The sequence below is a fragment of the Cnephaeus nilssonii genome, assembly GCF_951640355.1.
Source record: "Cnephaeus nilssonii genome assembly, chromosome: 5".
Classification (NCBI taxonomy): Eukaryota; Metazoa; Chordata; class Mammalia; order Chiroptera; family Vespertilionidae; genus Cnephaeus; species Cnephaeus nilssonii.
Genome location: NC_137076.1, coordinates 1,973,977 through 1,988,654, shown reverse-complemented (window position 1 = coordinate 1,988,654; position 14,678 = coordinate 1,973,977). Strand labels below are relative to the sequence as shown.

The 14,678-nt window shown below is 46.7% G+C and overlaps 1 protein-coding gene across 11 annotated transcripts in view; it reads left to right on the top strand.

The window, feature by feature from the left end:
* Positions 1-91: 91 nt before the first annotated feature.
* Positions 92-14,678, top strand: part of ZGRF1 (zinc finger GRF-type containing 1) — a 59,210-nt gene continuing 44,623 nt past the window's right edge. For 6 of the 11 annotated variants that reach the window (XR_013813564.1, XM_079771880.1, XM_079771879.1 and 3 more), the window contains exons 1-7: positions 92-227; positions 2,308-2,573; positions 2,722-2,811; positions 4,531-4,611; positions 8,260-8,319; positions 9,698-9,883; positions 11,275-13,480. Coding sequence is in view for 10 of the 11 variants with exons in the window: in XM_079771880.1 (XP_079628006.1) it covers positions 2,791-2,811; positions 4,531-4,611; positions 8,260-8,319; positions 9,698-9,883; positions 11,275-13,480 (2,554 nt within the window). In the remaining variant the exon portion in view is untranslated. The other 5 variants (XM_079771883.1, XM_079771882.1, XM_079771876.1 and 2 more) reach the window with 5 other exon arrangements.

Sequence of the window (14,678 nt, the reverse complement as noted above, 5' to 3'; positions counted from 1 at the left end):
GGAGTTTGATTGGCGGGCGGAGTCGGCGGCGCGAGCGGAGCGTGGGGCCGGCGCTATTGGTGTCCCGGGGTAGCGACGTCACGACGTTTGGCGGGAGAATTGGAAGCGGGTTTTGCGTTGGGCTTGGGAAAGGCGGACGGTTCCCGGCTTTCCGGGACTGAGGGCGCGGAGCCGAGGCGGCGTCCCTGATCTGGGGAAGGGACGAGAGAGCCGCCCCCGAGCGGACGGTGAGGACGCCCTGCGGCCGGTGGTCCCGGGTCTGCAGCCCCCGGATGTCTGAGGTGGGAGGGTCCGTCTGCACCGTCACCGGTTACACAGGGTCTCGGCCAATGAAATGGGGCTTCTCCTTTTTGTGATGTGGCTTTTTAAAAAAAATTGTAGTTTTGGGGCTTTTAAAATATACATTCCTTATTGATTTCAGAGACGAAGGGAGAGGGAGAGAGAAACCTGAGTGGTGAGAGAGAACCATGGATCCCATGGATGGGCTGCCTCCCGCAGGCCCCCCAGTGGGAATAGAGCCTGCCACCCGGGCAAGTGCCCTGACCGGAGTCCACCCCTGACCTCCTGGTTCATAGGTCGAAGTTCAATCAGGGCGCCACACTGGCGCCGGGATGTGGGTTCTTGACAGGACTCTGGGTTCGTGGCTCTGACAGCTGATAGGTTGGGGAGGAAGACCCCAAACCGGCGGGAACCGAGGCCGCGATGTCTGAGCACGGCCACGGGGGCGTGCAGGCCGCCCTCACGTCTGGGGTCCTCGGGAACGCGGGTCCCCTAACCCCTGGGAAACTCACCAGCGGGGGGCGGCCTTGAAGTCGCCGGCAGGCAGATGTGGGTAGCCGGACTGTCGGGACGGCCCTCCTGCACCGCCCCTGCGTGGTGTGCAGGATATGGGGGTATGTTTCCGAAAGGCCTCCCGAGAAGAGGCCATGGAGCAAGTGTTTGCCCGCCCCCCCCCCCCCCCCCCCCCCAGCAGTTGTAAAGCCCAAGTCAGACGGCATCTTCCGAAAACCCTGCCGGGGCCTCCTGTCTTCAGGGGAAGTCCAGGCCACGCAGCCTAGCAGACGGGCCTCCGAGTCCTCCTGTTCCCCCGCTCCTGTCTTACCCCTGATCCTTAAAGGTGCTCCTGGGAGGCCCCGCATTGCGCCTCGCTGACTTCACGGGCCTTGTCCTGTTGATTCCTGTTTGGAAAAACCTGCCCTGCTCTTCCCTGGTTAGTGGCGATCTCAGCGTACAGCTTGACATTGCGTTCTGGGAGCCTTGTTTGATGCCCTAGCCCCCATTCCTGTCACATTTATTTATTTATTATTTTATTTTTTAAAATACGTTTTTATTTATTTCAGAGAGAGAGAGAAAGGGAGAGATAGAAAGATCAATGATGAGAGAGAATCATCAATTGGCTGCCTCCTGCACACTTCACAGTGAGGATGGAGCCAGCAACCCAGGCATGTGCCCTTGACTGGGACTCGAACCCAGGACCCTTCAGTCCACAGGCTGATGCTCTATCCACTGAGCAACACCAGCCATGGCCACCCCCCCCCCCTTTTTTTTTTTTTAAACAAAAGCAAAGTTTTATTACAGAAAAGCTCCCTGCAGCAGGGAGGGGACCCAAGAGCGTTGCCTGCCTGTCACATTAAAAAAATGTTTATATTTTTATTGATGTCAGACAGGAAGGGAGAGAGAGATAGAAACATCAATGATGAGAGAAAATTATTCATTGGCCGCCTCCTGCACGCCCCACACGGGATCTAGCCCACAATCTGGGCCTGGGCCTGACCACTGAGCCACACTGGCTGGATTTCTTGAGGTTAGGAATGGTGTTTTGTTCATTTTACTCTGGCACCTAGTAAGAGCTAGATAAACGTATCTGATTTATAAGTAATGTGCAGGGGGTCTGTTTTACATGTGTAAACGAGAAATGGAGTCCAGAACCGCAGATCGCAGCTTTACGGAACCCCTCCGAGGGCTTTTAGGGCCGGTGCGCAAACCAGCGTGCATCACTAGCACCCGCTGGGCTTCTCCAGACATTGCGGGGGCCTGACCCCACACTTCCTGTTTACTAAGTCGGGTGGAACCCACGAGTTTGAATTTCTAGTTTCCAGCTGATGCTGATGCTGTGGGTCCAGGGGTCATGGCTTTGCAACCAAGGCTTTAGGGAAAAAAGTAATTTTCTTTTATCATCTCTATTCACTTCTTCGCCAGCAATGATTTTAGATTTCCAAATTTGCCCACAGTAACAATTTTATCCCGTGGCATGGAATAATTACAGAACTCATTGCAACGGCATTGAAAAGACCTTTTTCCTTGCAGAGGAATTACGTGTATCTGGTCTTGGATACTGGAATGTTGGCGAAAGATGTCACAGGAAGCATGTAAAACACAAGGGGGCCCTCTTGTGGTGAAACTAAAACCCAGGCTCCTTCTACCAGGACCCAGTGCAGCGGGGAATCCTTTCTGATACAGTAAGGCCCTGGGGAGAACCGGTGCCGACTCCTCGGCACTTCATTTCTGCTTCGTTCCTCTGGCCTGACACATTCCTTTCCCACGGTGTGGTATCACCGTGTCCTCGGTGGCAGGTAATTTGACTGCACCTGTGTTTCCCTTGATAGTTACATAGTCTTAGAACTCGAATTCCTCTCTTGGGTCAAGAGTTTGTGAGGAAATTGTATTTGATACTTATTCATTTCGTCAGGGTTGAATATTCTTTGTCATTTTTCAATTTAGGTGTTATAAATAGTTGAATAACCACTGATTATTTCTGGACCTGACTGGTTTATAACTTCAGAAGAAACAATGAAAAGCCAAGAATTTATTGTAAGTCTTACCACTATTTTTTTCTTCCTTCCACATTTTACAAATGTTGCTAGAGTTGCCAGATTGAGAAAAAAACAAATCAAAACACAAAAATCCCCCAAACAAACAACCCCCCCCAAAACCCAAAACCTGAAAGCAGGACATTCAGTTAAATGTGGATTTTAGATAAACAGTGGAAGTTTTTTAGTATAAGTGTGTATGTTTCAAGTGTTGCCCTGTATTTTAACTGGCAACCCTCTCTCTTGTCACCTATTCACATTTGTTATACAAAGTCCTTTGGAACAAAATCTCAGGGACCAGGAAATAATCTTTCTCTTGAAGAACTGACGCGCCTCTCATGTGCATCAGTGCTCTCAAATTGTTTGGTCTCAGGATCCTTTTCTACTCTTGAAAATTATTGAGGACCCCAAAGAATTTTTTATTATAGGGATTATATCAATGTCTTTCATATTAGAAATTATAACAGAAAGTTTAAAAAATACTCATTTACTAAAAATAATAAACTCATTAGATTTAACATAAATTACATTTTTTAAAGAAAATAGCTATATTTTCCAAAACAATAACCAAGAACCATTGACAAGAGTAGCATTGATGTACATTTTTTGCATGTCCTTTTAACATTGGATTTAATTCTCTGCTTCTGCATGAAATCTGAAATTGAATCTTACACTGTTGCACATAAATAACCTGTACTTAACCTCACTGTGCTTCCCTGAAGGAATGAGAGAGAGAAGGCAAGTAGCTTCGTGAAAATAGTTCTGCCCTCACAGACCCGTGAGGCGTCTTGGGGACCAGGCGTCTCTGGACTGCACAGATCATGAGTGCTGTGAACCCAGCACATTTTCCCTTTCCCACTGATGACTAAGAAGCTCCAAATTACTTTTGTTACCAGTTAACTTCAGTTTTTATTTAGAATTTACTTCTCCTTTCTCCACCCCCTTGCCTTTTACTGCCTAGTTTGTTTTTTCAATGGATTTTGTTTTGTTATTGTTATGCTGTCTGTGCTTTTATATTGGTAAAAGATGTCCTAAATATATTTTTTGGTAGAAGGGTATAAAATATGAAATGTTTAATATATATACACTAGAGGCCTGGTGCATGAAATGTTTAATATATATATATACACTAGAGGCCTGGTGCATGAAATTTATACATGGGGCAGGGGGGTCCCCTCAGCCTGGCCTGTACCCTCTCCAATCTGGGACCGCTGGCTCTTAACTGCTCACCTGCCTGATTGCCCCTAACCACCTCTGCCTGCCTGCCCGATTGCCCCTAACTGCTCCCCTACTGGCCTGCCCCTAACTGCTCCCCTGCTGGCCTGGTCGCCCCTAACCACCTCTGCCTCATCCCGCACCTGGGACTCGGGCTTTCCTCCCTCTGGCCGGCTGCAGGCACCCAGGACCTGGGCTGGCTTCTCCCGGGCCGGCCACAGCCGCAGTGGACTGTGGGCAGGCAGCTTTCCCTGGGCCGCAGCCGCAGGTGCCCGGGACCACAGGGCAGGCGGCTTGTCCCTCTCCTAAGCCACAGCCTGGCTGGTCCTCATTACTCTATTGCGAGCTCATTTGTGTCTGTCTGGTTCCCATTCCTCTCTCCCCAGTGTTGAGTGTCTGAGCCGTTATGGTGTGACGGCGTGAGGGCGTGATGACCATTTGCATATTAGCTCTTTATTATATAGGAATTATATAGGATAGAAATCATTTCTTCACTTGGAAATAGGTATTGTATACTCATCAGAAGACGAAGAAGTCAAAAGTGTGGCAAGATGGAATTTTGAAGATCGCTCACCTAGGAAACAAAGTAAGTGCAAAGCAGCCAAGGACAGAATCCAAAGCTGTGTTTAGTTTCAGTAACAGCAGTCTGTATGAGGAGGCCATGCCCTGTGGAGAGGGTCAGTCCCATAGTGGACATCTCCACGTTCAAGTCATGTTATTATCCTTTTTTTAATTGAATTTATTGGGGTAACATTGGTTAATTCTTCTCATTTAAATCGATGAATGTTTAGCCTTCTCCCTCCTAAATTTTTTTATTCATTTATCTTAAACTAATACATTCATTCACTGTTTGATGTTATTCTGTGTAATTGTTTCTTTTTGGTTAGGGTCAAGTCTTCAAAATATTACAGATTTAGTCTTATGTTAAAACTCGTGGCCTGGTGCACAGATTCATGCACATTGAAAGGAAATTAATTAGAAGAAATATTTTAATATAGCTATTTGCCCTTTCTCTATAATAGAAGTGTCAACCAAATTCACGATTGACAATGACAGATCGAAGCATACGCATGTGATTGGCGCCATGTGCTAGTCAATGTTTATTTTTAAATTGCCAGTGCGTGTCATATGTACCGGCTGATCGGATGGTTGGTCACTTAGCCTTTTATATATATCTAATTGGATTCTGAATATCCATCATGTCTTCTTGTGATACAAAATCATACTATTAAGGTCAGGCTAGTGGTATCCAACTTTATCTTCAGTAGTCACATGTGTTTATTGTGTCCATTGTATACCTCACACTAGTAGGTTATAGGAAAACAAGATGAATTCAAGGTAGCACCAGAGATTCTCTGACCCAGGAGAGGTAATCATATCAGTCTATCCTCAGCCACTGCTCGCAGTGCTTCTCTTGCTCTCGTAATGCCTTTTCTCTGTCTATCCAAACCTTTCTGTCTCCCATTAATGGCGTCATCGCCCAACAAGCATATTGCTGGTGGGCGGTGGGGAAAGTGAGGTCAGCCATGGAGTCAGCGGAAAGAGCTGTCATGCCAGGCAGACATCGCTGGCGGCCTGGCTCTCCACCTGTGGGTGTGTAACCTTGGCAAGTTATTTAGCTTCTCAGGCCTCTAGTGTCTTCCTAAATGGGGACAGTGATACCTTGTGAACTTGTCCAGAGGGTTAAATGAGAAAACATGTAAACCTCTAACAAAGTATCTGGCATGTTGTAAGCATGCATTGGATGGTAACTGTTTTGTAGTTTTTGTCTTTAGGGGACTTTTATCTAAGAGCATACGGATCATACCAGGTACACATATGTTTAGGGCTCTGATTACAAAGGAGGGACATCAAAATCTGACTCTGGTTTAGGAGTCTTTCCAGTAAAGGGTTTGCCTTGTACACAAAATTGACAGGTTGAGGGAAGAGGGGCTGAAGATGGTGCTGTAGCTACAACACGGAGGTACAGACCAGCAGGCAATGTGTGGGGAGCTACAGGCGAAGGTTGTGACTGGAGTGAGGCCTTGTTGGGCAGTGGCAGCAGCCACATCGTGATGGACGGAGAGCGCAGCTCGAGGAGCAGGGAAGAACAGCAGAAGAGTGACAGCCATGTTCTATTGTAGGAAATTATTTTGGCAACAGTGTCAAACAACTTTTAAGTTCCGAAGGATGAAAGTCAGACTGGACTTAGGGAAACAGTTGTAGTGAAGGGACAGCAGTAATGTAGACAAAAGTGATGGGGTCTGACTAAGCGGGGACAGTGAGAGAGGGATGACTGGCGAGAAGTTAGGAAAAGATCATAGAATCTTAAGGCCTCGATATGGAAGGTAAGGAGACTCCAAAATTAGTTTCCGGTTTCTGTATGATTAACGTACCAGTTAGGGTGTCTCCAAAAAGCACGCCAGCTTGGAGGCAACTCAGAAGATGATGAGTGCCGTTTTGCACGCACTGAATGTCACGGTCATGGAAACATTCAGGTAATTGGCCTGCGGGCCTGGGACTCCGGAGAGTCCGGGCAGCTGAAGGGAGTGTGTGGCTTTTGGGTGATGCTTGCAGCTCCTGGAGTGGATTCATTGGTTCATTTATTCAACAGTTTTTGAGCTTCTGTTCTGAGTTCACACCATTCTGAGGGATGCCGCAGGGAACAGAGATAAACCCCTGACTGCGTGGAAGTCACATGGAGGAGACGGACCAGCATGTCCAGTGGGTTAGGCAAACCACCAGGAGTAGGGGAGCAAGGGCGAGAATGGACATAGAAGGAACTCCGGGGGCTTTCCTGGCCATTGTGAGGACTTGTGCTCTCTCTGTGGGGGCTGTGGCGACCCTGGGAGGATGGAGCAGAAACGTGACAGCATCTGATGTGTGTGGATGGTGATGTTCAGGGCGGGGACAGCATGGAAAGGGGAGAGGAGAGAGCCCTTGGAAACACCAGTTTTTTTTAGCAGCTTTACTGACATACAATTCACACACTTTGCTTTTTAAAGATTTTTTATTGATTTCAGAAAGGAAGGAGAGGTAGAGAGCGAGATAGTAAGAATGAGAGAGAGAATCATTGATCAGCTGCCTCCTATACGCCCCACACTGGGGATCGAGCCCACAACCTGGGCATGTGCCCCGACTGGGAATCAAACTGTGACCTCCTGGTTTATAGGTTGACAACCATTGAGCCACACCAGCCGGGGCACACACTCTTCAATTCACCCATTTAGAGTAGACAATTCAATGGGTCTAAGTATATTCAGAGAGCTTTGCAATCACGATATAATTTTAGGGCATTTTTGTCACCCCCCCAAAAAAAATCCCATACCCATTGGTAGTCAGTACTCGGTACGTGACCCCAGCCTAATCAACCACTGATCTACTCACTGCCGTAGCTTTGCCTGTTCTGGGCCTGTCACGTGACTGCAGTCACAGACCATGCGGACCTTTGCGAGCTTCTTTTGTTGTCATGCTTCAGTGTTCATCCCTGTTGACTGTATCAATGCATTATTCCTTTTTAATGCTGAGTAATGTTCTATTGTATGGATTTTCCTTATCCATTCATCAGCTGACATACATTTGAGTTGTTTCCACTTTTTGGCTATTAGGAATAATGCTGGGTGAACATCTGTGTGCAAGTTATTTGGAAACATGTTTTCAGTTCTCTACCTACCCAGCTGTGGAATTGCTCTGTGTTTAATTGTTTAAAGGACTGTCAAACTCCCAAAGTGATGGAAACAGCAATATTTAAAGGGCTAGTGGAGAAACTGCTGTGAATGGCTACAGAGACCCAAGGGGAAATCTCCTTGGCTTCCTTTTCTCCTTGTCCCCATGCACAAGTTCTATGAGTGCCTCATACACACTGACTTCCTGCAAGCCCTGTCTTCCTCCCGCTCTCCCTCCACTGCAGCAGTCTCTCATGCCTCTTCTGTGTGCTTCCCACTTCCACCCCACGGTCTGGGTGGGGACTAACTTTAGTTTCTCGGGTGTGGGGACATTTAGGGTGGTCCTTTCCTGCTGCCCCCTGCACGCCCCACCCTGGGGTTGGAGCCCGCAACCCGGGCATGTGTCCTGACCCAGAATTGAACCATGACCTCCTGGGTCACATGTTGACAACCACTGAGCCACACTGGCTGGGTGATCCTTTCTTTACATGGTTTACTTACAGAACAGTCTTAGATTTTCTATTGAAGATGTTTATGAAAAGCAGAATTATGTAGTGCCCCATTTTAACGTTTATTTTGTTTTAATATAGGCAATTTTATATGATGACAAAGGAGAATGCTTGGAGAGTTTATTTCTGACGCGTCTTGAGGTATTTTAATGTGTCTATCTTATTTTTTTTAACTTTTACTTATTGATTTTAGAGAGAGGAAGGAGTGAGAGAGGGAGAGAGAATGTTGATCTATTGTTCCACCATTCATGCATTCTTTGGTTGATTCTTATATGTGCCCTGACGGGGAATCGAACCCGAAGCCTTGGTGTATTGGGATAATGCTTTAACCAACTGAGCCACCTGGCCATGGTTATCTACTTAGTTTTAAGTTATGTTTTAAGGTATCTCTTTAAATATTTTTTTATGAATGTTAAAAAGTATAGTCAAGATACTAATACTAATAATTATAGCTAGTGTTTACTGAGCATTTATATTAGCCAGATTCTGTGCTAAAAGCTTTTAGATGTCTGATTTGATGTATATATAGCCCTGTGATTGCAGGTTAGGAGTGCTGCACTGAAGGTTAGGTAGCTTGCCCACATTAGCGTGGCCGTGGTGGGGCTGGGGTGGGTCCAGGCGTGACTCTATTACGTGGATTTGATAGGCAGAGAACCACAGTGGGAACTGTTTTGTGGAATTATTCCTATTTAAAATCTTGTCTCATGCATTGATCCTGTGTTTTTCCCTGTTGGAGGAGAAGGGAGGGGAACTAAAAGCATTTTTAGTGCAATGAGTAAGGATAACAGATTGTGCGTTCCAGGTCATTTCCCACTTTCGGATACTCCTGCAGCTCAGCCGTGCATCTGACTCTGCTGTGACACGCAGGCGTGGGCAGACGCTGGGCTGGGCTGCGCGCTGGGAAGAGCTCATGTAAGGTGCCCAGCCGTTTAGTGCAATGACTCTGAAGTGCTAAGATGCATCTTGTCATTGTGCTGGTTTGGGCCATGGTATTAAATCTACTTTTAAATTTTATATGACACGAATAGTGCTTGTGGTATTTCTGTATTTATCAAAAGAGGGTCTAAAAGCACTGTTTTAATAGGTGACTCATTGGTGGTAACTATTGTTATTATTTCATTTAGAATAATTTCACTAATTAAGCATATTATCTGTGAAAATACACAGGTTTTTATCAACTAGGTTGATTATTTTTATGCTGCAGTCAGAAATGTGGCAAGTGCTATCTATACTTAGGTGATTAAGATGCTTTTTTGGGAATACAATTGTTTAAGCAACTACTAATTATAATAGTATTTAACTTGTGATATTTAAAGATACATAATTGATATTTAATAGCTCTAATTTTTAAAAATTACATTTAGTTGTATGGATTCTAAAAGAGGTCCTTGGAGGCATATTTTTCTTGCTTCTGTCCAAATCCCCAGCAAGTAACAAAGGACCTCACCTAGGTCCCCAATATGTTTGTTGAATAAATGAATTAGTGAAACTTGCTGTATTATTGTTCTTTATCATCTAGGTAAAACCTGGAGACGACTTAGAAAGTGAGCGATACTTGATCACAGTGGAGGAGGCGAGAGCTGCTGGAAGCACAGCTGTTAGCCAGGAGGACATTCAGGAAGCACGAGGGCCCCATCCACTGCGGTCCATGCCCTGCGGCAGGTCCCTCGGGTGTCAGCCTGCCGGTTTGAAAAGGAAGTTTACTGTAAGTTTCTCTGTGAAAATAATGAATCAGTATATACCTGTAAGTCATTTCAAGAAGTCGTGAGTTTTGAAGCTATTGTAATCTCATTAATATGGTACTTTATAGTATATGCTTAGGTAGAAAGTAAACCCTAATTAGGAAAAATCTTAATAAAAATGAGTTTACATTTCAACTTTGTGAATTTTATATATTAACTAGAGGCCTGGTGCACGAAATTCGTGCACAAAGGGGGGTTGTCCCTCAGCCCAGCCTGTACCCTCTCCAATCTGGGACCCCTCAAGGGATGTCCGACTGCCCGTTTAGGCCCAATCCCACCCACCGGGATCGGGTCTAAACGGGCAGTCGGACATCCCTCTCACAATCCAGGACTGCTGGCTCCCAACTGCTTGCCTGCCTGCCTTCCTGATTGCCCCTAACCGCTTCTGCCTGCCAGCCTGATCACACCCTAACCACTCTGCTGCCAGCCTGTTTGCCCCCAACTTCCCTCCTCTGCCGGCCTGGTTACCCCTAACTGCCCTCTCCTGCAGGGTTGATCACCTCCAACTGCCCTCCCTTGCAGGCCTGGTCCTTCTCAACTGCCCTCCCTTGCAGGCCGGGTGCCTCCCAACTGCCCTCTCCTGCTGGCCATCTTGTGGTGGCCATCTTGTGTCCACATGGGGGCAGCTATATTGTGTGTTGCAGTGATGATCAATCTGCATAGTACTCTTTTATTAGACAGGATAGAGGCCTGGTACAGGGGTGGGGGCCAGCTGGTTTGCCCTGAAGGGCGTCCCGGATCAGGTGGGGGTTCCCTTGGGGTGTGGGGCGGCCTGAGCAAGGGGCCTGTGGTGGTTTGCAGGTGGGCCACGCCCCCTGGCAATGCAAGCAGAGGCCCTGGTATCTGGAATTTATTTTCCTTCTACAATTGAAACTTTGTAGCCTGGAGCGGAGCCAAGCCTGGGACTCCCTCTGAGGCCAGTAGCCATTTGTGTTGGGGTTATAATTGAAACTTTGTTGCCTTAAGCGGGTGGGCCTGGCCAGGGTGTGCAGAAAGCTTTGCTTCCCCTGTTGCCGGCGGCAACCCTGGCCTGCTCTCTCAAGCTCCATTCTGCCGCCATTTGTTTGAATTTGTTTACCTTCTATAATTGAAACTTTGTAGCTTGAGTGGAGGCTTAGGCCTGGCAATGGCAGGCGGAAAGCTTGGCTTCCTCTGTTACCTAGGAAACCTTGCTCTCTGTGGCTGTAGCCATCTTGGTTTGGGTTAATTTGCATACTCGCTCTGATTGGATGGTGGGCGTGGCTTGTGGGTGTGTCTTACAAAACATACACATTCTTTTTTTTTTTCCAGCCAGTACATTTCACATTTTCTTTATAGGCAATAGAACAGCTAATAATTGTTTTAATATTTTTAGGGTTTTCAAGGTCCACGGCGAGAGCCAAAGAAAATGGTTACTACGGATAATGGCGAATCAGCTGCATCACTTGAGGCTGCAGCCCCTGGCCCTGCTCTTCTCTCTCCGTTCTCGAGCACGCTTATGTTTTCTGCTGCTGGCAGGAAGGACGTAAACAGCCTGCCAGCAGACCTCAGGAGCATTGTCGTCCGCAAGGACAGCGGGAGGAGTGGCCCGCCGGTTTCTCCCGTTGGCTCTGCCCCCTCCTCCAGGAGTGATCCCGAGAGGCTGAAGGAGGAGGGTCATCTTTGCTCACCTGTCAGTTCTGCAGTCAAGGCCGCCATTTCTTTACTGCCTGACGAGCCCACGAAAGGACATCGCTTGGCACCTCGCTGTTTAGGAATCACACAAAACATCAGGAGCAAAGCACAGATCCTAGCTCTTCTGAAGTCCAAGCCAGCCAGTATGTCTGAGGAAGTGGACGCTGAGATGTCAGGACATGTCCCTAAAGTACAAGCACAAGGAAGCTTACAAATGCCTACTAAACCAAAGTGCTTCGTTGAACAGGGAGCGGGTGCTGCGGGGAGAACAGAAAGCGTACAGCGCCGGCGCCCATCAGAAAGCACGGGGAGCAGTGACAGCCGGTGGGCCGTGTGCTTATCCTCACAGCCCTCACCTGCTCCTTCCACTGCCGCTGGAGATGAGCTAGCAAGGAAGGCCCAGGCTCAGGGAGATGACGTCAAGTTAAATCTGAGAGACTTTTGGGGACAAAAAAGGATCCAGTTATTCGAAACAGGTGTTGAAAATGTGGAACAGTTCAATGGAGACAAGCTGATAGACGATGCTGATTCATCCTGGGATCAGGAAGTAAAGTTGGAAATTCCCTCGTTCAGTGAAAGCTTACCTGTTACCTGTGGCAATTTGGGAAAGGATGGCTTAGTGTCAGGATCTGACATGCAAGGAAATATTCAAATGCCTGTTAATCAAAATGACCAGGTGTGCGTAAAAAGATTCGTTCTTACCAGAGAAAATGCTCAGGAGATAGATACGTGTGGGACGCCAGCAAGGGAGTATAAACAAGCATTGTCTCACCTGCCAGAATCCAAATGTCTACAACTTGAATCTTCCCGGAGTGACAGCTCTAAGATCTCTGAAGTCGTTCCTGACAGCTTTTCTAGGGCTAATGCTGACAGTGAAAGTCTTAGTATTCATGAACCCGGGAGTAATGTAACACAGCCAGTTTGGGAGGTAAATTTTAATCTGAACAATTTTGAAACCAGTGACACGGAAGAGGAATCCCAGCAAAGCAACAAAATGTCCCAGGACCCAGAGGATTGGGAAAGGGAGGCCTTGGCTGATGCCTGCAGTTCAGGGGTGCAGAGGAGATGTGAGGGTGTGCGCTGTGAGGAGGATGACGGTGCACCCTTGCCTCTCTTAACGCCTATTGGAGGTAAACCTACAGAGCCGTTTCCTGCCCCAGAGACCCTGCCGTCACAGCTTTGTGGTACAGCTGGACCCACTGGAGATGAAGTAGCCGGGTGTAGTGACTCCACTGTAGGGTGGGCCGATGATGTGTATTCAGGTAATGAAGCTGTTAATAGCCCTATCCAAAAGGTCAGAAGTAACTGTGATTTTGCTTCACTCCCGAATAAATCTAAAGGTATAAATTCAAATTTATATATTCCTCATTTTTTAAACATAGACCCTAATCAAACTCCTGAAAGCAACCTATTTTCAGAACAGACTCAATCTCAGCCTTTTTTTATGGGATGTGACTTAGATACAAATGGTGAACAGGTTTTAATGTCAACATCTGGCAGTGACGACAGTATCCCACGATTAAATGCCAGTCAGAGTCACTTTGACGAATGTATTGCTCTTGATAAATCAAACCCCCAAGTTTCCAATCCTTTGTTTTACCCTCTGGGAAGAAAGCATCCTATTTCCAAAGACACAGGAGCACATAGTCCTGAATGTGAAGATTTGGGAGGGATTCCAAGTTTACCCCATGACCGTGTTGAAGTAGATACTGCTGGAGCAAGCAGACAGTACTGGAATCGTCCTAGGAATTCTTCAGAACTTTCTGGATTAGTAAATAGTATTTCCCTTTTAAAGTCATTGTCTGAACACAGTACAGCTTTAGAAGGCTTGGAAGTGTTGAAAAAGAAAAATTCTGCCTTTAAACAACAAGGAACACTGGAGACACTGCCAGAGAGCAGCCCTGAAGGTCAGAATGGCATGTCTGGTTTGGATTGTTCTCTTTAGAGTTTAAAGGGTGAGGAGACCCTTGCTCAGGAGGCTACAGTAAGGAATTACATAGTATTCAAATAGGTAATACATGTCCTTGGCAACCGTTCCAATAGAGGGTAATACGGGCTGAGAGGAGAACACTCCCTCAGCCCGCTCAGTGCGGTTTCCGCCAGAAGGGTCCTCCGCATGTCTGAAGACACATGTAAGCAAACGTGTGTATGCTGTAGGCCATTCCTGACCTACATTTTTGGACATGTGCTAGGAGCTACTATTCTTTTTTTTTTCTTTTTCTTTTTTTAAAATATATTTTATTGATGTTTTACAGAGAGGAAGGGAGAGAGATAGAGAGTTAGAAACATCGATGAGAGAGAATCATCGATCAGCTGCCTCCTGCACGCCCCTACTGGGGATGTGCCCGCAACCAAAGTATGTGCCCTTGACCGGAATCGAACCTGGGACCTTTCAGTCCGCAGGCTGACGCTCTATCCACTGAGCCAAACCGGCTTCGGCTAGGAGCTACTATTCTTAAAAAGTCGTGAGGTTATAGTGATTATCTCTAATTCCACTTCTACACCTCAGGGTTCTCTTTCCTCCATTCCAGAATGTGTTCCATTGTTCCCACAGGGAGAAAAGGCCAGGTTCCAGCCACGTCAGTCTATTCACTTCCACAGTTCCACACCAGATGGCTTCCAGGCTGCCACACCAGTATCGCTGCAGCACAAAACCCTTTGCAGTTTTTTTATTTTTAGACTATAGCCTCCTGTGAGTACAGAGTTGAGCATTATGTTCAGTAGTTGCTTGGATTCCTTTTTTCTCTTCTGGGTAATTATGTTACTCAGTATAAATATAGTAAGTTCATTGTTTATATTCAGTAGGAGGGTTTTTTTGGCCATCCTTGTTGCTTTATTTTTATTTCTATGTGAAATATTGACCTGGTTCAAAAGTCAGCCATATGAAGGCATGTGCTCCTTCCTTATGCCTTCTACCCTTCCCGTGCTGCTGCTGTAGGTAGCCTCTATGTCATACCCGTGCCTCCTTTTGCAAACAGACAGCTCCACAGGATCTTATTGTCCTTGTTCAACGGAAGCACCACACTCTGTGTATTCATTAGCACCTTGCTTCTCACCTGGCAGTGCCTCCTGGGAGTCACGCATCCATAGGCCTCATCGTTCTGT